The sequence below is a fragment of the Mastigoproctus giganteus genome, chromosome 3, assembly GCF_048544385.1.
Source record: "Mastigoproctus giganteus isolate SK-2022 chromosome 3, ASM4854438v1, whole genome shotgun sequence".
NCBI classification, from domain to species: Eukaryota; Metazoa; Arthropoda; class Arachnida; order Uropygi; family Thelyphonidae; genus Mastigoproctus; species Mastigoproctus giganteus.
In genome coordinates this window covers 41,931,827-41,957,104 of record NC_143577.1, presented here as the reverse complement: position 1 = coordinate 41,957,104, position 25,278 = coordinate 41,931,827, and the positions used below count along the sequence as shown (strand labels likewise).

Below are 25,278 nucleotides of genomic sequence, written 5' to 3'. Positions count from 1 at the left end.
GCATCACCCCCATGCTAGCAGTTTTCCGACTCACCTAACACTGCCTCAATAGCATCCACAAATATTCTTGCACCTATGCTATTTAAGTGTATCCCATCCCTGTAGAAGCAGTCGCTCCTGTCAACAAGCACAAACAGGCTGAAACAATTCTACCCCTTGAGCCTTGCACAATCTCTCCAGGGTCGAATGTAATGATCTTTATTGGTATGTTTAGTTATTCCTTACTGTAAAAACAGTTTGTCTTGCATTTATTTACATTTTTTTTTGACATGGTGTATTGAATATATCATTGGTGCTTTTGAAAATATAAAACCTTAAAGTACTCCTAAGTGAAAATAAAGTAGGGGTATAACTTGTAAAAGCTAATCAATATTTTGAATTATTTATTGTAGTTCCTCCAAGGGTTGATGTCAGCAAATTAACTACAGATTATAAAGTAAAAGAAGGCAGTTTTGTTGAACTCTATTGCCCGGTATTTGGTAATCCAGAACCTGTTATTACATGGCTGAAAAATGGTGATCTCATAATGCCTATACTTCTGTCTAATATTGCATTATATGATCAGGGTAAGAAGTTAAGAATCTTAAGTGTAGGTCTGAAAGATACAGGAAAATACACTTGTGTAGCTGGAAACGAAATTGGTGTAATAGAACAGGACATAAAAGTAGATGTTCAAGGTGAGTATTGCTTTCTTGTGTTATGTATAATTTTTTTTACAAGCAAAACAATTTTGTGCATGGTGATCAAAAAAGTTTGATCGTGTAATAGCATGTATAGGACTGAAGGATTTTTAGAACAAGATCTAGGTTATTACATTTGATTAACAATCATATTCCCAGCATGTTATGGGAAAAAATAAATTTTATAGTAATAGCTGAATTCAGTATGATCATTAGGTTAATATACATCAGATTTAACATTAACCTAATGCTTGGTTAATAAACATTTGATGATGTATACATTCCATAACAGTATCCTTTATTCAACATATGTACATATATCCTCAATTATCTACAGCTTTGTCTTTGGTGCACTGTTATGCCATCCTTCAAACAGTTACTGTAATCATTCATTCCTCTGACCTCTGTGATTGTCCTGAAGTATAAACGCACATTTATTTATTTATTCATTTTTTATGAGATTAGAATAGCTAATATGCCTTATAAATCTGAAACAAAGGTTTAAGTTTTGCTTTCTGTATTGTTTCAGCAGTCTCGAGTATTGATGTTACGAGTTACATATTCTCAGTTTTCATCATTTTAGTCTAACAGTAGCTTATAGTAGTGTTTTTTTTACCATATACAGCTGGACCTCTATATCAGTGATCAGCAAATAGTGGTCTGCGAGAGAATTTTGGTGGTCCGCAGAGTAATTTGAATATATTTGCAATTTTTGTGTTTATTAAAATGTTTAATTATATTCTGATTCTACTTTTTTGCCTTATTACGTTGCATGTTTATAGAAGACCCAGTGCAATATCCGGTATTAGCGATGCTTTTATTGTAAAAAATATAGAAAGCTATTTCTATTTCTTATCGATGGCCTAGTCTGGGCACGGCACAGTTCGCAAGACTTTCGCTTCTATTCAAGAAGCGAATTTTTGTCAATGCTATACTAATGCTATAACTTATTACGTTTGCAATTTTAGCCTTATTACGTTGCATGTTTATAAAAGGCCCAGTGCAATATCCAGTATTAGCGATGCTTTTATTGTAAAAAATATAGAAAGCTATTTCTATTTCTTATCGATGGCCTAGCCTGGGCATGGCACAGTTCGCAAGACTTTCGCTTCTATTCAAGAAGCGAATTTTCATCAATGCTATACTGGTGTTTATTCAATACGATACTCTTCTTAGGTAAGTGATCACTGATGTTTTTATTTTAACTGTGCACAGTGTGATATTTAATGGCATCAAAGAGCTTAAAGTTTGATAACTATCTTATTTCTTGTTTGGTTTTAGATTCAAATAAAATAACCCCAATGAGTGAGAAAAAGCAAGCAAGCATTTTGCGCTTCTTAGGTAATACATTGCGTTGTCTTGAGTTGGTTAATGCATCAGAGCTTCCGCAGCCACAGCAAGGCATCATCAGGAAGGACATTAGAATTGGAGATGGAGAGAAGAAAAAGTTCAGAGTTTTAAGAAAATATGATGCGGACTACTTGAAGTTTGGAACCTGGAAGTAAACTGGATCCATGGCCGCTTTGTATTATATGTTCTGAGAGTTTATCCAATGATGGCATGAAACCTTTGAAACTCGGCAGGCACTTGCAGTCAAAACACCCAGATTTAGCTAAAAAGCTAGTTGAATACTTCCAAAGGATGCGTGAAAATTTGCAAAAGCAAAAAAAATCATTAGCAACAATGATTGCTGAAGATAGGTCCTTAGTAAAATCTTCTTATTTGATAGCACTTCAAATCGCGATATGTAAAAAGCTGTATACGATTAGAGGAGAATTAATTAAGCCTTGCTTGTTACAAGCCTGTGAAAAGGTTTTGGGTAAACAGGCTGTCCAGAAACTGAAGGAATTCCTATGTCCACTAACACTGTGAAGCGCAGAATTGAAGACATGGCAAAAGATATTGAAAATCAAGTGATTGCACTTGTGAAAAATTCTACATTTTATTCAATTCAACTTGACGAATCAACAGGCATAACTAATGAGGCAGTTCTTCTTTGTTTTATGAGGTTTGATTTCGAAGGAGAATTAAAGGAAGAACCCCTTCTGCTTGCTAATCTTGTTGGGTAGAACAACCGGCTCTGAAATTTTCAATGCACTTAATGGTTATTTCCTGAAACACAGTATTGAATGGAAGAAATGTGTTGGGATATGCACAGACAGTGCTGCAAACATGATTGGACATCATTCAGGAGTTGTTGCAAAAGTGAAAGATGTTGAACATCCAGACATCTTGTTTACTCATTGTATTATACATCATGAGCAACTTGTGGCGAAAAGATTATCTCCAGAACTGCACGAAGTACTCTCTGATGTAATTAAAATTGTAAATGAAATTCGCCACAAAGCAAGTGTTTCAAATATTCTCGAATATTTGAAACACTTTGTGAAGAAATGGGCTCTCAGCATACTCATGTTGTTCTTCACGCTGAGGTGAGATGGCTGTCAAGGGGCAGAGTACTAACCCGATTGTTCTACCTGCGCCAAGAAGTCAAGTTATTCTTCCAGCAGCAAAAAAAATTCAAGGTTCCATGATTTCTTGTCTGACAATGATTGGCTAGCCAAGCTTGCATACCTGGCAAATATTTTTTCTCTGTTAAACAAGCTGAACACATCCTTGCAAGGACAGCTTACGGACGTGTTCACACTGTGAGGCAAAATGGATGCATTAGCATTAGTAGAGGCATTTGATGCAAGAAAGCAAGCTTATGCAGCATCAGCCAAAAAAAAAAAAAAATAAAAAAAAAAATAAATAAAAAATAACCACTTCACCCCTCTGTTCGTTCGAAATACCTGTCCAGCTGAGCCTTAAACTTATTTAGGCTATCAACTTCCACGACAAGCGATGGAAGTCTGTTCCACCAACCAACCACCCGCTGGCTAAAGGCAAATTTCCGCACGTCTCTCCTACATCTGTCTTTCCTCAATTTGAATTTATGCCCTCTCAGGTGATTATTCTGAGCAAGAGGAAGAATCCCATCAGCATTGAGCATGCTCAAACTATTCAAGGCTTTATACACCTCTATCAGATCACCTTGCTGGTGCCTAGTCTCCAGAAACTGTAATTTGCAAAACTTAAGCGTTTCTTCGTAAGAGCACCCCTTTGTTCCATTCACTAATCTTGTTGCCGTTCTCTGTACTCGTTCCAGTAGCTCTACATCCTTCTTGAAATGAGGCCTCCAGACCTGTATACAGTACTCTAGGTGTGGCCTGACCATTGCCTTATACAAGGGAATAATCACCTCCTTATCCCTGCTAGAAAAATTCCTATATATCATCGACAATACACCATGAGCTACTCTTGCAGTCCGTCTGCACTGCTCAGAGAACTTCATCTGCCTGCACAACCACCCCCAGGTCCCTTTCATTCTCTACCACTGTCAGTGTAGTACCACAGAGTTGATACATTGCTCTGGGGTTGCTGTTTCCCATATGTAGTACTTTACATTTGTCAATGTTAATTCAATGCATTTCAAAGGAAGATATTGCTGTGGAAAACGCGGTTGGCTGAAGAAGATCTGCAAATGTTCCCAAATTTTGATGATTATATGAAACAGGAGGATGTCAACCGAGAGGTAATAACTCTTGTTCGATTGCACTTACAGTTGCTCACTGACTCTTTTGGTCGTTATTACCCAAAGGAACAGAACCCCAGATACAGAAATACGTGTATAATAGATCCATTTTTGGTGAAAATCAAGGAGTAATTTGAACATGAAAGAAAAAGAAAGCCTAATCATTCTATCATCTGACGACAGTCTCAAAGGTAAATTTCACTTGTCCCTAACAAGATCTCATTTTTGACTTTCCATAAAAAGTGAGTACTGAGTGCTGAGTGAACAGGCCATAAAATTTTAATTCCATTCATGACTACATATATGTGTGAAAAGACATTTTCATCAGTTACGGCAATTAAAAACAAGTACCGCTGTTGGCTAGAAATACAGAAAAAACGGCTCTCCGTGTTGCAGTAACGTCATTGGATCCAAGAATCCAACAGCTTATTTCAAACAAGCAGCAACAAATGTCACACTGATTATTTTGCTATAATTAATCCTTTATACACTCTATGTCGAGGTGCACCCGATATTTGATAATTGTTAATATTAATTGTTTCTGTTAATTCTTTTTTAATAAAATGAAATTTAAAATGTTTTTTTGTATTTTTCATAATGAATATATCTGCGTTTATTTATTATACTTTTTTTATCATTATAAGGCCATTATATTAACATTAATGATATCCAATTTTTTGCATATAACTTGGAGTGAAAAAACAAGTGTAAGTACCATTTCATATTTAGAATGTTACTTTTATGGAAAAAATCATGGTAGTAGTCCGTGGGATTCAAAATTTTGAGTTTAGTGGTCCGTGAGGTCCAAAAGGTTGGCAACCATGGTTTTATATAACGAAATCAATTGTTCGCTTGAAAAAATTCATTAAACAGAAATTTCGTTATAAAGAAATATGACCTTTTCAAAAATAAAAAATACTGTAATTCAATATTCAAAAATATAGTAAAAGATGAGAATTAAATTAGAAATAAGTGGGAATGAATAAATTTTCTAACATTTTAAAACAATTAATTTATTAATACATACATATTAAGAGGCAGCGTTAGGTGCTTCAGAAAACTGCTAACTTGGGGGGAGGATACACAGACTAAAAGGTTAACAGTGGCCTGTGGCTACTGTTAACCTTTTAGTTTATTATTTTATTACTACTTTATTTTATTACTTTTAGTTTATTATTTATTGAGAGGTAAAAGTGAATCTTGCACTGCTTCTATTAGAATGAGCAGCAGCCTGGAAAGCAAAGTATTGGAGATTTCCAGGATTGCTGGGAGTCATAGTGGAACAAGTAAATAGAGAGGCTGTGTTAGGGTAACTAAAGTAGGAATAGGTATACTTGCATGTACACCAATGCTAGGAGTATAGTTAATAAATTTGATGAGCTTGAAGTGCTAGTCAAGACATCAAAGGCAGATATTGTTGGGATATCAAAGATGTGGTGTCACACAGATATAAGCAGTGCAGAGTTGAAATTTGGGGTGTACAATGTGTATATGAAGGATAGACAGGATAGGAAGAGAGGAGGGGTTATGCTGTTAGTTAAGAAACACATAAAATTTAAGGAAGTGCATCCAATTGATGTTGGTGGACAGTAAAGTGTTGAGTCTGTTTGAAATAAGTACTGCCAAAGGAAAATTATAGCCCTAATGATGAGTAATTGTGCAGACAAATAGAGTGGGCCAGTAAATCAGAATGTCTTATAATGAGGGATTTTAACTTTCCAGATATTGACTGGAACTTGTGGGTTTGTCACTTGCACACTAGCAACAGTTTTTGTGGATTTATTGAATGACTCTTTTCTACAGCAACATGTTTGAGAGGCAACCAGAGGGAGTAATACTCTTGATATGATTATCAGCAGTGATTATTTGTGCATTAAGAATTTGCAGATAAAGGAACCACTGGGTGACAATGATCACAAAGTACTGATGTGGGAATTACTTAAAGATGTGAAAACCATCAAGACTAAAGGGAAGGGTTTTTCTTTCGTAAAGGTGACTACAGAGGTCTCAGACAGTTTTTAAATTCTGTACAATGGGATCAACTGATGATGTTACCAACATTGAATTCTAAATGGGAAGCCTTCAGGGGCTTAATTTTGGAGGCTACTAGGCTTTTTCATTCCAAGTAAGAAATACTGTTCAAGGTTCAGCCCTAAATGGATGTCAGCTGAATTAATGAGGCTCGTAGCAGAGATGAAAATGTATGGGATGCATATAAATTTTCAGGTGACACAGAAGCCTATGGCAGCTATAAACCAGTCTCTAATCAAGTCACAGAGGAGGTTAGGCAGGTGAAGGCAGATTATAAGAAACCTTTGGCAAAGGATGCAAAGAAAAACAGCAAAGAGTTCTTTACTTATGTAAACTCGAGAAGGAAAGGAATGAATCAGATTGGATCACTTAACATAGACGAGTTGACTGTTGATGATCATGCTCAGGTAGCTCACAAACTGAATGAGTATTTTTCCTCTACATTCACACATGAGAAGTCATTCAATGAGGGAAGTGCAAGAAATTTATCAAACACTAACAGGGAGCTAAGTGATTTTGTATTTAACTGAGAGAAAAGTGGAGGAGAAATTGTTGAATTTATACATAAGGAAAGCACCTGGAGTGGACAGTATCTATCCACCATTTCAATGAGTCCAAGGAAGCTCTCATAATTATGGCTAAGGGTTTGCTTACTTCCTTTGCTGCCTCCTTTAATATAACTGGATAGATCCCATCTACCCCAGGTGCCTTTCTTGTGTTTATCTTCAACAATTCCTCCTCCACTTTACTCTCAGTTATTACAAGATTCTCTAGCTTACTGCCAGAGTTGAATACACCTCTGGCATTCCCCTCGCTGAATAACTCCTCATGGGTGAATGTAGATGCAAAATACTCATTTAGTTTGTTAGCCACCTGAGCAGGATCATCAACAGTTGGACCATCAATATACAGTGGAACAATCTGATTCATCCCTTTCCTTCTAGAGTTTACATAAGTAGAGAACTCTTTTTGTTTTTCTTTGCATCCTTTGCCAAGGATTTCCCATAATCTGCCTTTGCCTGACTAATCTCCTTTGTGACTTTGTTACAGACCAGCTTATATCTACCATAAGCTTCCATGTCACCCATTAATTTATATGTATCCCATGCATTTTTCTTCTCTGCCATATTTCTCATTAGTTCATCTGACATCCATTTAGGCGTAAACCTTGAACAATATTTCTTAGTTGATATGTAAAGCCTAGTAGCTTCCAAGATAGATTCTTTGAATTGGTCCCATTTTGAATTTGCTGTTGGTAACATCATCACTTGGCCCCACCGTATAGAATTTAAATACTGTCTCAGACAACCGTAGTCGCCTTTAAGAAAGCAAAAACCCTTCCCTGTACCCCTGATGGTAGTTACCTCTTTGAATAAATCCCACTTTAGCACAGCCTGATCACTGCTACCTAGTGGTTCCCTCTAGTTGCCTCCTGAACATGCTGATATAGAAAACAATCATCCAATAAATCCACAAAAGCCTTGCTAGCGTGTGAGTGACCAACCCACAAATTCCAGTCAGTATCTGGCAAATTAAAATTCCCTATTATAAGATTCTCTGATTTACTGACCCACTCTCTTTCCCTGTACAGTTTCTTATTATACTCATCAGAGTCATTAGGCCTATAACATATTCCTACTCTCAATTTTCATATCCCAATGCTTATGTCACACCAAACTGACTGGACACTGCCCTGTCCAGTGATGTCGACTGGCTTCACTTCTTTGTGTTTTGTGTATTTCTTAACTAATAGCATAACCCCTCCTCCCTTCCTATACTGGCTATCCTTACTGTACACATTGTACTCCCCAAATTCCAGTTATGCATTCCTTCTATGTGACACCATGTCTCTGATATCCCAACAATATCTGCCTTTGATATTTTGAGCAATACCTCAAATTCATCAAATTTATTTACCAAACTCCTAGCATTGGTGTACACGCAAGTATACATGCACCTGTTCCTATTCTTAGCTACCCTAACCCAACCCATGTGTTTACTTGTACCGCAATGACTCCCAGCAGTCTCTGAAATACCCTGCAACTTGTTTTCCAAGCTGCTGCTCATTCCAATAGAAGCAGTGCAAGATTCACTTTCACCTCTGCCATTGGCTACTGTTAATCTATTAGTCCTTGTTTCCTCCAAGCTAGCAGTTTTCCGACCCACCTAACACTGCCTCGATGGAATCAGCAAATATTCTTGCACCCTTTATATTTAAGTGTATCGCGTCCCTGTAGAAGCAGTCTCTCCTGTTAACAAGTACAGACCAAGCTGAAAAAAATTCTACCCCTTGAGCCTTGCACAATCTTTCCAGGGCCGAATTGATCGACAAGGCTCTCATCATATACTCCCTCCTATTGTGTCTGGGCAGAATTGCAGAAACTTTCAAATTCAACCCTAATTCACTTCTTTTTTTCAACAGTGACCTGTACTTTTTAAGTAATTCTGCCGGTCTCCTACTCTTAACATCATTAGTGCCAACGTGTACAACAATATCACGTTTTGTGCTCTTAAAAGATGATATCTGCTCTACAATGTGATCAACCTTTGCCCCTGGCAGATATACCCTGGTTCTGTTCCCCCTATACTTTTTAAATAGCATGTTCCCTGTTTCCCTGACAATAGAGTCACAAACAACTACTAGTTCCTTTGGGACCTGCGCATTCTGCCTTGTGTAATGATCAAGTGCAAGCTGTAGCGTTGATGTGGGCAGCTGAGAGCTTGATGGGGCCCTCAAGTTAGATCCTTCGAGGGCATCCAACCTGTCCTTCAAGCTCTCATATAGGCCGATAACAGACATGAAGCAAGCAGTGCATTTTAAAATGCTGTGATTCAGAGGGCAACTGTTCCGCTCAGTTCTCGCCTGAGCCACAGCACTCCATTTAACTTGAGCCTTTTGCTTTGCTGCTCTGGTCTAAGTCATGATTTCGATTCAATTTTTAATAAAATTTCAATTTCAGTACAAAAATTATAACACTAAACTTGTATCGCAACGCAGTTGTAACACTATATATCTATATATATTTTTTCAGTATCAAATATTATCTTTGAGTTTTTTTATATAACTTCTGTATCAGTTATGTATTAGTTAATTTCGTTACATTTGTAAAATCTAAGTCGTTATATGTATTTAGTTAAAAAGTACAATTTAATTGACAATGAAGTTCAACAAGATTAATGAATTTTACTGATTAATTCATAGTATTATATACTATACTAAGCTAACGCTATCTAGTTCTGGATATAACATTGTATCGTATAGCAATGGCGACAAGTGACGAATGGTAAATCTACGGAAACGTAGGTATTAATTAACTGTGTGTCTCAATTCAGAATAAACCTAGAATCTTGACTAAGTCTATTAGCTACTTATAGAAAATAATTTAATATAACAATTAGTCAATAAATTGAGGAAGGATAGGTATAGAATAGTTGTGCGGAAATTTGCCTGTAGTCAGTGGGTAGTTGATTGGGTAACAGTCTTAAATCTTTTGTTGTGGAAGCTAATATCCTAAATAAATTGAAGGCTGAGCTGGATAGGCATTTGGGACGAATGGATGGGTGAAATGGGAACTTTTTTTTTTTTTTTTTTTGCTGATGCTGCATAAGCTTGCTTTGTTGCATCGTATGCCACTATTAATGCTAATGCTAAGAAATGACTAATTACATTATGCACACAATATATTAGTACACTTTTAAGAATTATTTTGTAAAATATTTGGGTATTTTTTGTTGTGCACTGAATTTTACTGTTCATTGTTCATAAAAATGTTCTCATTCGTTTAAACATTCAAATATATTTTTTGGTACATTTTCTTCGAACTGAAGGCCTCAACGCAAAGTTTCAAATGCTGCCAACAGCATTTCGTGTTTGAAAGGTTTAATATTGCCCTCATTTTCATTCAACTCATCTTGAATAATGTTCTTTGAATATTCCAAAATGTTGTAGTCACTCGGATATTCAGCTACTATAACATCATTATCGACTACCAAAAATTGGTCAAGAACAATTTCTCCAATGATCAAACCTCTCACTTGGAGTTCTTTCCAAGATTGCTCAATATCGTGTAGTAGTTCATCCCTCTTATCATTGTTAATTGGCGTTTTGCAAAACCTGCTTTTGCGAAACAATTCTTAATCGTTTTTTCCATCACATCTTGTCTCCACTCTTTTGCTAACTCTGATATGCACATCTGCAAATCTATTACAGAACCTATAGGTTGGTTGGTTTCTATTCTCAGTATAATTTTTCAGTATGCACCTTTGGTAGTACATTTTCAAATTCTTGATAATGCCCTGGTCCATTGGCTGCAGTTTAGACAAGGTATTCGGAGGGAAGAAAACAAGCTTCACACTTGTAAGTTTTGAATTTACCGAGTGAAGGTTGTCAACAATCAACAGGATTTTTCTGTTTTCTTTAATCATCTTTCTGTCCAAATTTAACATCCACTGTTCAGAAATTTCACTTGTCATCAAAGTTGTTTTTGTTGTAGTTGTAGTCCAGCTGCAATGACTTTACTCCTTTGAAACATCGGGGTTGTTCACTTTTGCCTATTACCAAAAGTTTTTCTTTACCAGCTATATTTGCACCAACCAAGAATGTAATTCTCTCCTTACTATTTTTACGACCTGAACATTTATCACGTTTAAAAGTTGGTGTCTTGCTCAGAAAACATTTAAAAAATAGACCTGTTTCATCGATGTCAAATATGCCTTTGGGCTCATAGTTCTCCATAATTTTTGTTCAAAACTGTTTCTTACAGCTTTTTTCAATTACAATTGCACTTTCACCAGAAATAACTTTTCAATTAAGCCATGGTGCTTTTTAAATTTGTCCAGCTAACCAGAACTGGCTTGGAATGTTTTATGCCCTAGAAAAGATGTATACTCCATAGCCTTTTCTTTTATTAATGGCCCTTATATCGGCATGTTTTGTCTTGGATCAACTTCACCCACATAAAAACGACTTCGTCTCTACATATTCATACAGGCATAATTTCACATGCTTCTGATTGGGCCCCATTTCCTCAAACAGTTTGAGAATCGAAACACACTGAAAAAGTGGGTTTCGAAACACACATCGAAAAATTTCAGTGTTTCAAAACACACTTTTTCAGTGTGTTTCATAAATGGGAAATTCCGGCCTTACTCCCGAGGAACCATGTGACGAGTGCCGTGGATCTACTATTTAAAGATGTGCCACACAGCAGAAATATGTTGTTGAGAAAGGGGATCGCTATCCCTGAAAGCTACAGTTGTTATGGTATTTTATTAATTGTTTTTATCGCTTTTATCATCATATTTTATATTTTCGTATTTTATTGTAAATTAAATCACATCAGTTTTAGACTACTATATATTTTATTTTATTTCATTTCATACACTCGTATTTTATTTTATTGTAAATAAAGTGTTTTAGTTGCAGGATTGGAATTTGTTTATTTGAATACCGGCTGGTGTAAAGTCTAATTGTTCAAAATGGCTGTATGGATGGCTTCCAGTGTTGCACCATTGCTGTCGAGGTAATGCGGTATTATGTGCCGATTGAGATGGTCTGTGACTCCACAAGGTTCTATTCGGCCTCTGCTTCAGTATCACGTGAGTCTTTGTGGGGTCCATTCCTTCGAATTCTGTTGGGGCCTTCTTCTACTTGTCCTCTATTCTGGATATCATGACCTCATCTCTTTCCACTTCAGCTGCTGTGGGTTGTATTTCTTCTTGCTTTTCCTCCTCTGGTTCAGTGGTGATATGTTCTTCTCTGGTATCATATTCTGTATCCTTTGTATTTGATCACTCATTTCCTGCTTGATTTTTTCCAAGATTGTAGGAGCCTCGCCCTATAAGTTGTCATAATCGGTCTCTAGCTTCGTTATTTCGTAGTATGCTTGCAGGGTATATGTATTCATTTCGATGCTCCACTTCACGCGTTGGCGTTTTCTCCCTTCCTGGGTGGTTACTAGTGCAGTTGTGCAGGAAGCACTTCCAGTTGGTGGGGCTGGATGGTCTTGCCCTTCTCTTGTGGTATTTAGATGACTTTATCTTATGCCACACTCAATGCAGTATGATTAATATTTCTCTGCAACATCATCCATCTATGGAGGTGGAAGAGCCACGTTTGCTTCCGTATGGTGGTACTCGAACCTGGGTCCATCAGGCTGGCAGTCCAGTGTCGTAACCACTGGGCCATTGCGCCCATTATTATTATTATTATTATTATTATTATTATTATTATTATTACATATTTCTTCAAATAAAAAGTTTAAGCTCATTTTGAAGTATGCCAGTGATGTTTTTTTCCTAAACAAGAAAGGTACAACTTCCCATCGAGAAAAGCAGTCCATGTAAAGATTAGTAAAATGTAAAGAAATGGTTATTATTCATGTGGGGACAGGTCTTGTATGTTTAACGATATTAGACCGTCTGTTGGATAAATATAGGACTATAAAAAATGCTGTAAGTTAGGTCAGAATGTGTATGTGTCCACAATTCTGCCCAGACACAATAGGAAGGATTATAATATAATCCTACCAATTTATTTGGGCAGAATATTAGCATATTATTCATATTATATATGTAGAATATTAGCATATATTCACAAGGCTTTCAGCATAATATGCTGAAAGCCTTGTGAATTAACTCAAGACATGAGGGAATTTGCAAGACTCTAGGGGAGAATATTTTTATCAGCATAGCCTGCATTTGTAGGTAGATGGATTCTGTTTTGTAGAGATGGTATTCTTTTGAACAATGGTAGTGCAAGGATTTTTGCCATCATCATTGAGAATACCCTCTGGGCTCAGGGAAACTGCTTGCTAGTGGGGTGGGGTGGGTGGGGGGAAGAGTAATTTAGATCCATGTTTATCTGATGATATGGGTCAAAGTAATGCTTGCACTCACCTCAAGAATTCTTGTTTATTGCCACAACAGGGATAAGGGGGCGATTGTCCCCTTGTATAAGGCAATGGTCAGGCCACACCTCGAGTACTATATACAGGTCTGGAGGCCTCATTTTAGGAAAGATGTAGAGCTGCTGGAACAAGTACAGAGAAGGGCAACAAGGTTCGTGAGTAAAACCTAGGGTTGGTGTTACCAAGAAAGGCTTAAGTTCTGCAAATTGCAGCTTCTGGACACTTGGCACCTGCGAGGTGATCTAATAGAGGTGTATAAGGCCTTGAATGGTTTGAGCAAGCTTAATGCTAATAGGATTTTACCTTTTGCTCAGATTACTCACCTGAGGAGACATAAATTAAAATTGAGGTAAGACAATTGTAGAATAAATGTGTGGAAATTTGCCTTTAGCCAGCGGGTGGTTGATAGTTGGATCAAACTTCCATCTGTTGTAGTGGAGGTCAACAACTTAAATAAGTTCAAGGCAGAACTAGACAAACATTTGGAGTGAATGGATGAGTAAATGGGATGTTTGTTTGTTTTTTTGGCTGATGCTATATAAGCTTGCTTTCTTGCATCTTATGCCTCTACTAATGCTAATAAGGTGTTCTGAAGGTAGCAGCATTTCAAATGAGAGGAAAGATAAAGCTTGCAATACAAACCTAAATAACTTCAAAGGGTGGGTCAGGGTAGTAAACTGTAGAAGAATAGTTAGTCTTAAATGTGTCTATAATAATGCCAGTAGTGTTATTGGTAAAATGGCTAAATTTGAACTCCTGGTTAGGACAACTAATGCTGATATAATAAGGCTAACAAAAATGTGGTGCCACTCAGAAATTAGGGATGATGAGTTCCACTATAGTATGTATGATGTATTTAGGGAAGATAGAACAGAATGGAGGGATCATGCTTCTTATTAAAAGTAGCCTAGGTGTGAAAGGAACTTTTGCTGAGTCTGAAGTTATGTCTGCCAGCATAGAATCTGTATGGTGAATAGTATGATGAGAGTCTCTACATACAGATGGAATGGGCAAGCAAGCATGAATGTCTTATTATGGGTAACTTTTATTCTGCCCCAGACTGATTAGAATGTATGGGGCACCATTGGGAAAAGGTTTTTTAAATAAACTAGATGATTATTATTTGCACCAGCACATTAGAGAAAGTATTAGGGGTGAAAATATTCTTGACCTCATCATTACTAATGAATCAGATGAAATCACAGGGCTTAAAGTACAGAAACCATTGTCAGGAAGTGATTATGCAATTGTCAGTTGGAAGATAAAGAAAGATGTTGTAGTTAAAGGTAAAGGCATGGGTTTTAACTTCAGAAGAGGGGGAAATTTGACAGTTTAAGGTGCTATATGACATCTATAAATTGGGCAGATTGCTAAGGGAGGCGAAAAAATTGAATTATAGAATACTTTTAAAGCAAAAATCGCAGAAGCCATGAACATTTACATACCATTAAGAAAATATTGCAGAAGGAGGATGCTGAAATAGATGACAAATGGATGCTGAGCTGGCCTGTCAAATAGAGCAGAAAAAGATAGCAATGCACAGTTACAGAGTGATGAAAAGCACTGAAGCCTACAACAGGTACAAATTGATCTGTAATAGTACCATGCTTCCTTATTAGTACCACAAATAAGGTTAGGGAGCCAAAGTTGCATATGAGAAAGCATTGACTAAGAGAGCAAAGATTATGAAGAAGGAATTTTTCATGTATGTGAATACAATGAAGAAGAAAACTAATCAGATCAGACCCTTGTGCATTTGGTGTGGGAAGTTCTTAGATAACCCAGCTGATTTTGCAGATGAATTGAATAGGTACTCTGCATTGGTCTTTACTGATGAAAGACCCTTCATGCTGCGAAGAGGCAGTGAGAGTGAAGCTGAGCCACATGAAATATGTGATGTTGTATTTACAGATGATTGTTTATTAAAAAAAACTTTTGAACATAAAGGTAAGTAATGCTCCTGGAGTTGATGGCATATACCTGGTAGTTTTCAGGGAAACTGCCAGGGGTTGTATTGAACCATCGAGGTTAATTATGAGGACATCTTTTGGCTCGGGGGGGATTCCTTTGGAGTGGAATGTCAATTTATCGCCAATACATAAAAGCGGTTCTAAGAGTGAAGTTGGTAATTACAGACCAGTTAGCTTGACTTCAGTGGTAGGAAAAATCTTTGAGGCAATGATTAAGAGTGCAGTCCAGGGATATTTAGATAGATATGGATTCTGAGGGCACACAACAAAGGAAAATCATATTTAACTAAATTAGTAGGCTATTTTGACACAGTTATTAATGAACTTCGTGTAGGGAACAATTTCAACATAGTTTGTTTGGATTTTAGCAAAACATTTGACTTGGTCCGTCATGAGAAGTTACTGTATAAGCTTGAACAGGCTGGATTACTGGTAAGATTCGGAGATGGATTTCTGGGTGGCTGCAGGGCAGAAGGTTGTGGTTAATGGATATCCTTCAGATTGGTGTAACATCAGTAGTAGGGTCCCTCGAGATCGGTTCTTGGACCACCATTGTTTCTCATTTTCATAAATGATATTGATGAAGGAATAGAAGGTGAGAGTCAAAATTTTCAGACAATGTCAAGATTGTTAGAGTTGCTAATGATCGGTGCCAAGCAGCACTACTTCAGGATGACTTGAACGGACTTCAAAAATGTGGTCAGAGAAGTAGCAGCTGTGTTTTATTGCAGCTAAATGTAAGGTCTTACATTTGGGGAAGAGCAACCCCAAAATAAATTATACATTTGGTGGAGTTGAATTAAAAACATTAGAAGAAGAAAGGGATCAAGGAATTACAATGCAGGCAGATATGAAGTTTTCTGAATAGTGTAAACAGGCATCCAGAAAAGCCCATGTCCTATTGATGATTTATCGAATGTTATCCTATGGAGATATGGAGGACATAGTCCCACTGTATAAGGCAATTGTAAGATCACATTTGCAATACTGTGTTCAAGTATGGAGACTTCATCTGAAAAGAGGCGCCTCCGTAGCCAGGTGGGAAGGAGCAGCAGTGCGTAGCACACGCTTCTTGATTAGACCGGGGTTCGAGCCCGTCACCACCAAATACGGAGGATGCGGAAAGGTCATTCAGGGAATGACCACCGCATATCCCGGAGCAATATGGCCTTAGTTGCTAATGCTCCAAATAACAAACTAACTAACTCATCTGAAAAGTCATTGTGCTTCTTTCTTGAAAATGTCCAAAGATGGGCAAAATGTTGACTGCACAAGGAAAGACTATTTGGGCTACAGAGCTTGGCATCTAGGCACCTCACAGATGGGCAAATTGAGGTTTATAAGGCACTGAGAGAGATTAGTAAAATGAATTTAAACTGTTTTAAAGAATTCCAGAAGTAGGGTCCATAAATTCAAATTACAGGAGTTGAGGTTTAGATTAGATTATAGGAAGTTTTCTTTTAGCCAGCGAGTCATTGATTGCTAGCATAAGTTGCTCTTGCAAGTAATTGAGGCTGACAATTTGAATAAATTCAAAGGTCAACTGGATAGTTACCTGTATGAGGAAGTATACATATAATTTGTATTTTCTTATCAAGTTGGTTTTTTTTGTCAATGCAGCAAAAGCCTGTGGCTTCCTTGCACAATATATGAATTCTGTTACTGTTACTATTATTGTATAATCCTTTATACTTTGTCTTTCATAAATAAAATTAGTAAATAAAGTATTTATTTAAAAAAACTGTAACAAATGATAAAATTTTTTAAACTATAACATGCATTTTCTTACAATGCATGTATTAAAGTTGTTGCCTGACACCTGTGTTATATCAAGGTTTCACTGTACATCATAGGTGTGAGTTTGATTTTGGAAGTTCATGGTAATGCTCTGATAGCCAGTAATTACTGTAGTTTGTGAAATGTTTTTGAACTTACTAGCTAATGAAATTAAGATAAAAAAACTTACATCACATGAGGATTTTGTGTGAGCTATTTATTAAAATGCTAGTATGTTAACTAAATTTGATACTGATCACCTTTTGTATTGATTCACTGAACTGTGTCAGCTGCCCTCTAGTGGTAAAAATTTATTAAATAAATCAAAGTATTATATTAATTGATATTATTAATATTATTAGCAGTGGCAAATGATGCAAGAAAGCAAGCTTATACAGCACAGAAAAAAAAACCAAAAAAAAAAAAAACGGCCAATGCTTTTCATTTTACCTGTCATTCATCTCTTACAGTTATCTTGTTCTTATTCAATTTATTCAGACTATCCACCTCTACAACACCAGATATGAGTTTGTTCCAACAATCAAATGCCCTCTGCCTGAAGAAAAATTTCCACACATATGACTCCGACCATCCTTCCTGAGTTTTAATTTATGCTCCCTTGTGTGTAATTTGAAAAAGACGAAGGACTCCATCAGCATTTGAGCTTATTCAATCCATTCAAGATCTTAAACACCTTAATGAGATCTCCTTGCTGGTGCCTATTTCTAGACATTGCAGTTTGCAAACCTGAAGCCTTTTCTGGTAAGAGCACCCTTTTGCTCTTTTCTGCACCTGTTCCAACAGATCCATATTCCTTCTAAAAAGAGGCTTCTATGCCTGTATACAATACTCAAAATGTGACTTAAACATTTCCGTATACAATGGGATCCTCCTTATATCTGCTTGCAAAATTCCTATATATCATTGACAAAATCCCATGAGCTCTTCTGCAGCCTATCTGTAAAGTTCAGGGAATTTTATATATGACTGCACCATTACTCCCAGGTCTTTTTCATTATCCACTATCTTGAGTGTGATATAACACATTAGTATGTTAATATGGAATTACTGCTTCCCATACCTTTTCAATATTAAACTTCAATTCCCATTCCTCAGACATTCTGCCTAATTTGTGTAGCTCTTATTGCAGTAGCAGACCCTGATTACTGTGATTAACTATCCTGCCAATCTTTGTATCATCTCTGAACTTAGACATTAAGTCTGGTATGCCTTTATCAATATCTATATAAATATAGATAACAACAAAGGGCCCATCAATGAACCCTGGCGAACTAATGTTAGTCCATGAAGAGCAGTGTCCATTGATAACTGCTCTCTGTCTTCTTCCATCCAAACATCATCTTTATCCTAACAACAACTTGCTCTTAATGGCACACCGATCCACTTTGTATAGTCTTTTCCACTCCATTATGTGTAATGGTATCAAAAGCTTTTCTGAAATCTAGCATATGATACCAAAATTATTTTATGAATCCAGTTCCTATATTATTGTCATGATATCCAATCCGATTGCTCAGGCAGGATCATCCTTTAACAAATCTATGCTGTGACTGCACTATTACTGTATTTCTGTCTAGATAATCCCTGCAGTATAACTGTATTTCCGTCTAAATAATCCTGCATTACTTCTTTAACCAATGACCCTGTTATTTTTTCTGGAAGTGAAGTCAGCTAATAGGTCTGTATTTATTTGTCTCCCTTTGATTCTCTTTGAGAGTTGGGGATACATTTCCGTATCGCCAGTCTATAGAAACCTCCCTAAATCCAGAGATGCTTTCATAATCATAGCTAAAGATTTGCTTAATCCCATCCACCTGTGCCTTTTATACATTTAGCTTTAACAGTTTCTCTTTCACTTTCCTTTCAATTATCACAAAATCGAGTGTTGGCATTCGAGGTGAGCGGATGCGCTTCGTCAGGGCTCCTCAGTTAAGTGGATTGGATTACTGTTGATTATTGCTTTTAAATATTTGATTTATTTAGATATTGTTGGATTATTTTGTTGGATTATAGGCTTTCCTGTAACAGTTTGATTTTTATAATATTATAGATATAATTTTTTAAAGTTAATTTTCATTGATATTTAGCTAATTTTATAATGATAGTTATGAGATCTGCCTTTATTATATCTATAGTATATATCTGTATATTTAAATTATACATTTAAATACACAGAAGAATAATTCTCTTCTGTAGCACTAAAACTATTTTACTACTAAAATTACTACTAAAGAGAATTAGTAGTAATTCTCTACTATAGCACTAAAACTTTAGTGCTATAGTAATTTTTTTCTAAGCAGAATGTTTTTGTGCATTTGATTACTTCATTAACTCATAAGTATGTCTTCTGAAATGCAATTCATATTTATTGTACATTAGAATAAATGTGTCATTATTATTTTAAAATTTTTTATGACATATATCTTACATAAATCATATGGTTTTATCCCAGTTGTCATTTATTTTTGGAACACTTCCTGTCATATAAATCTGGAAAATTGCTCTGTATTCCACTTGGTAAACTATTTTTGAGTAGTGCATGGTTTGTAAATTGGGTAGTTACTGTACACAGATGTAAAAAACACATAGAATAATGTAAGAAGCACATGGGTTATAATAAATGTAGTGAAAGATTAAAAGATAAAATGCTAATAAAAATCAGATCATCTTGAACTTCTGTACTTATTGCCAAGATGATGTGGTTTGGGTTTGAGATAGCTTATAATTTATTTATTTATTTATGTTTCATTTGTTCATTATGATTAGTTTTCAGAGTAAATTTCATGTTCGCATTTGGTTTAGACTTTTTGACTAGCCACTTCAACTTCAAATTTTCATTTTTTTTGTTATGTTTGTTTAAAATATACAGGTTGGCAGCCATAGCATATGTTAAGTTTATATTTTTAAATTTACTTTGTCCATTACATTTCATTCTTTATCCAGATAGTATAGATGTATAAGTGGATGTTCTTCTGGAAATCAGTCAGTGATTGAAATAGTAGTAGTAGTAGTAGTGGCATGTGATGCAAGAAAGCAAGCATATGAGCTTATGCAGCATCAGCCAAAAAAAAAAAAAAATCACACCATTCCCTCCAAATGCCTGTCTAGTTCCTCCTTAAATTTATTTAACCTATCAACTTCCACAACGACAGATGGAAGTTTGTTCCAGCAATTAACCACCTGCTGGCTAAAGGAAAATTTCTGCACATCTATTCTACATCTGTCTTTTCTTAATTTGAATTTATGCCCCCTTAGATTCGTAATCTGAACAAGTGGAAAGATCCCATCAGAATTCAGCGTGCTCAAACCATTCAAGGCCTTATACACCTCAATCAGATTACCGCACAGGTGACTAGTCTCCTGCCACTGCAATTTGCAAGACTTGAGCTTCTCTTGGTAAGAGGATCCCATCATTCCCCTCACCAATCTTGTTGCCCTTCTCTGTACATGCTCAAGCAAATCTACATCTTTCCTAAAATGAGGCCTCCAGACCTGTACGAAGTACTCAAGGCGTATCCTGACCATTGCCTTATACAGAGGGACAATAACCTCCTTTTCCCTGCTAGCAAAATTCCTATATATCATTGACAAAACCCCATGACCTGCCCTGGCAGCCTGTCTACATTGCTCAGAAAACTTCATATCTGACTGCACAATTACTCCCAGGTCTTTTACATTTTCTACCACCTTAAGTGTAGTACCACACAGTTGGTACGTTTCTCTGGGGTTACTTCTACCCACATGCAGTACATTGCATTTGTCAATGTTAAACTTCAAATGCCACTTCTCAGTCCATCTAACCAAATTTTTTAGATCCTTGATCCTGTTGCAATATCACACTGCCATTACTGTCATTAACAACAATGCCAACCTTTGTATCATCTGCAAACTTCGCCACTAAGCCTGATATACCTTCGTCAATATCATTGATAAATATACAAAACAACAGTGGACCCAACACCGAACCCTGTGGGACTCCACTTCGTGGACTAACATTAGTCCACGAAGTGCAGCACCCATTGATTACTACCCTCTGTCTTCTTCCACTCAACCATCCTTTTATCCATTGTAGCAGCTTACCCTTAATACCATTCTGCTCCAATTTGTACAATAGTCTTCCATGCGCAACAGTGTCAAAAGCTTTCCTTAAATCCAAATATATGATATCAAAATTATTTTTTGCATTCAGTTCCTTTGTAACCAAATCATAATATCCTATCAGATTTGTCAGATAAGACTTTCCCTTAACAAACCCATGCTGTGTCTGAATTATTGCTGCAGTCTTGTCTAGATGATCCTGCAATGCATCTTTAACCAGTGACTCCATTATTTTACCCGGAACAGAAGTTAAACTAACTGGTCTGTAATTACTTGTGTCACCCTTCAATCCCCCTCTGTGAATTGGGGATACATTTGCATATCTCCAGTCCGTGGGGACCTCCCCTGACTCCAATGATGCTCTCATAATTATGGCTAAGGGTTTGCTTACTTCCTTTGCCGCCTCCTTTAATATAACTGGATAGATCCCATCCACCCCAGGTGCCTTTCTTATGTTTAACTTCAACAGATTTTCCTCCACTTTGCTCTCAGTTATTACAAAATCATTAAGCACCCACTTCTACAATTTGATAACCTTCTGCCATTTTCAAACCTTAATAACTCCTCATGTGTGAATATAGATGCAAAATACTCATTCAGTTTGTTGCTATCTGAGCAGGATCATGAACAGTCGAACCATTGACATAAAGTGGACCAATCAGATTCATTTCCTTCCTTTTAGAGTTTATATAAGTAAAGAAATCTTTGCTGTTTTTCTTAGCATCCTTTGCCAAAGATTTCTCATAATCTGCCTTTGCCTGTCTAACCTCCTTTGTGGAAGGAGGTTAGACCTAACCTGATTACAGACTAGCTTATATCTGCCATAGGCTTCTGAGTCGCTTTATAATTTATATGCATCCCATGCATTTTTCTTCTCTGTCACGAGTCTCATTAGTTCTTTTGATAACCATTTAGGCCTAAACCTTGAACAATATTTCTTAATAGGTATGACACTTTTAGTAGCTTCCACGATTAATTCCTTGAATGCTTCCTACTTAGAATTTACTGTTGGTAACATCGTCAGTTCATCCCACTGTTCTGAATTTAAAAACTGTCTGAGACCATTGTATTCACCTTTACGAATGCAAAAACCCTTCCCTTTCCTTAATTATATCTTTAAGTAAATCCCACATCAGTACACTGTGATCACTGCCACCTAGTGGTTCCTTTATCTGCAAATTCTTAATACACGAATGATCACTGCTGATAACCAGACCAAGAGTATTACCTCTCTGGTTACCCCTCGAACATGCTACTGCAGAAAACAATCATCCAATAAATCCACAAATTCTTACTAGTGTGTGAGTGACCAACCAACAAGTTCCAGTCAATATCTGGGAAGTTAAAATCCCCCATTATAAGACATTCTGATTTACTAGCCCACTCTATTTCTCTGTACAATTGTTCATTGTACTCATTCGAGTCATTAGGCCTATAACACACTCCTAGTCTTATTTTTGCTTTCGTAGTGCTTATGTCACACCAAACTGACTCAACAGTGCACTGTTCATCTATATCAACTGGATGCACTTCTTTTTATTTTATGTTTTTCTTAATTAACAGCATGACACCTCCTCCTTCCCTATCCTGTCTATCTTTTCTGTACACATTGTACTCCCCAAATTCCAATTCTGCATTTCTAATATCAGTTTGACACCATGTCTCTGATATCCCAACAATATCCACCTTTGATATCTTGACCAACACTTCAAATTCAAACTTATTTACTATACTTCTAGAATTGGTACACACATGCACCGATTGCTATTCCTAGTTATCCTGACACATCCCATATACCACCTGTATCACGATGACTGCCATCAGTACCTGAAAACCCCCCCCAGCACCCCTCGCTCCAGATTACTGCTCATTCTAATAGAAGTTGTGCAAGAATCACCTTCACCTTTGCCTGCGGCTGCTTTTAACCTTTTAGTCTGTGAATCCCCCCAAGCTAACAGTTTTCCGTCCCACCTAATACTGTCTCGATAGCATCAGCAAATATTCTTGCACCCTTTCTATTTAAGTGTATTCCATCCCTGTAGAAGAAGTCTCTCCTGTTAACAAATGTGATCCTTCAGGGAACATTGGGATCCTTTTGGATCCCAGTGTTCCCTGAACAAGTGGCACTTATGGGTTTTCTTTCATTATTAAATTTCATTTACTGTGGACGTGACACACTTCCTTTAGTTAGCGTGATAGTGCTTTTACTTGAACAGTAAATCATAAATTTACAGTATTAAGATTTCTGTTTGGTTTTTTCATTTTATTTTGATTGTTAAGTACCTTGGAATTTTGCTACCCAAATACCAAGGTATGTTTGACATACCTTATTATTTGGATAGAAAAACGTTTGAACTATTTGTCCAATTTGAAAACTGAATAGAGATCTGATTAATACAATAAAAACCGTAACCTTAATTCAAATTTTGAGCAGAAAGAAATTGAAAAATTATTAAAATTTATCAAAAACACACGCACTTTGTCAGTATTCAAATAAACAGCACTATAAAGGTTTAAGCCTAAATGGGTGTCAAATGAACTAATGACACTCATTAGAGAAGAAAAATGCATGGGATGCATATAAATTATCAGGCGACACAGAAGCTTATGGCAGATATAAGTTAGTCTGTAATCAAATCACAAAGGAGATTAGGCAAGCAAAGGCAGATTATGAGAAATCTTTGGCAAAGGATGCTAAGAAAAATAGCAAGGGTTTATTACTTATATAAACTCTGAAAGGTAGGAAATGAATCAGATTGGTCCACTTGATATTGATGGCTCGACTGTTGATGATCCTGCTCAGATAGCAAACAAACTGAATGAGTATTTTACATCTACATTCATACATGAGGAGTTATTAAGGAAGGAAAATGCCAGAAGTTTATCAAATTGTAACAGAGTGCTTAATGATTTTGTAATAAATGAGAGTAAAGTGGAGGAGAAATTGTTGAATTTAACGTAAGAAAGGCACCTGGTGTGGATGGGATCTATCCAGTTATATTAAAGGAGGTGGCAAAAGAACTAAGCAAATCCTTGGCCATAAATATGAGAGCATCCTTAGTCTCAGCGGAAGACCCCATGGACTGGAGATGTGCAAATGTATCCCCAATTCACAAAGGGGGATGAAAGGGTGACACAAGTAATTACAGACCAGTTAGTTTAGACAAGACTGCAGCAATAATTCAGACACAGCATGGGTTTGTTAAGGGAAAGTCTTGTCTGATAAATTTAATTGGATAGTATGATGTGTTTACAAAGTAACTGGATGCAAAAAATAATTTTGATATCATATACTTGGATTTCAGGAAAGCTTTTGACACTGTTGCGCATGGAAGACTACTGTACAAATTGGAGCAGAATGGTATTAAGAGTAAGTTGCTACAATGGATAAAAGGGTGGTTGAGTGGGAGAAGACAGAGGGTGGTAATCAATGGACACTGCTCTTCATGGACTAATGTTATTAATAGAGTCCCACAGGGTTCAATGTTGGGCCCACAGTTGTTTTGTTTATTTATCAATGATATTCATGAAGGTATATCAGGCTTAGTGTCAAAGTTTGCACTTTAAAAAAACGTTTGCAGGGTTGTTAATGACAGTAATGGCAGTGTGCTACTTCAACAAGATCTAGAAAATTTGGGCAGATGGGTTGAGAAGTGGCAACTGAAGTTTAACATTCTGCAAATTGCAGTAGCTGGAGACTAGGCACCTACGAGGTGATCTGATTGAGATATATGAGTTGAATGGGTTGAGCATGCTGCATTTGGCGCCTCCATAGCCAGGTGGGCAGGAGCAGCAGTGCGTGGCACACGCTTCTTGATTAGACTGGGGTTCGAGCCCATCACCACCAAATACGAAGGATGCGGAAAGGTCAGGGAATGACTGCCACATATCCCCGGAGCAATATGGCCTTAGTTGCTAACGCTCCTAAAAACCAAATAACAACAACAACATGCTGTATTCTGATGGGATTCTTCCGCTTGCCCAGATTACGAACCTAAGAAGGCATAAATTGAAATTGAGGAAAGACAGTTGTAGAATAGATATGCAAAAATTTGCATTTAGCCAGTGGATGGTTAATTGCTGGAACAAACTTCCATCTGTCGTTTTAGAAGTTGATAGCTTAAATAAATTCAAGGAGGAACTGGACGAACTTTTAGAGGGAATGGTTTAGTGAATTTTTAATTAATTTATTTTTTTATTATTATTATTAAATTTTTTCG

At 36.7% G+C, this 25,278-nt stretch overlaps 1 protein-coding gene across 1 annotated transcript in view; it reads left to right on the top strand.

Annotated features, from left to right (window-relative positions):
* Positions 1 to 25,278, top strand: part of LOC150087903 (hemicentin-1-like) — a 1,496,027-nt gene that overhangs the window by 492,051 nt on the left and 978,698 nt on the right. The window contains exon 30 of the mRNA XM_090369959.1: positions 393 to 677. Coding sequence (XP_090226085.1) covers positions 393 to 677 — 285 coding nt within the window. The remainder of the gene's footprint in view (positions 1 to 392; positions 678 to 25,278) is intronic.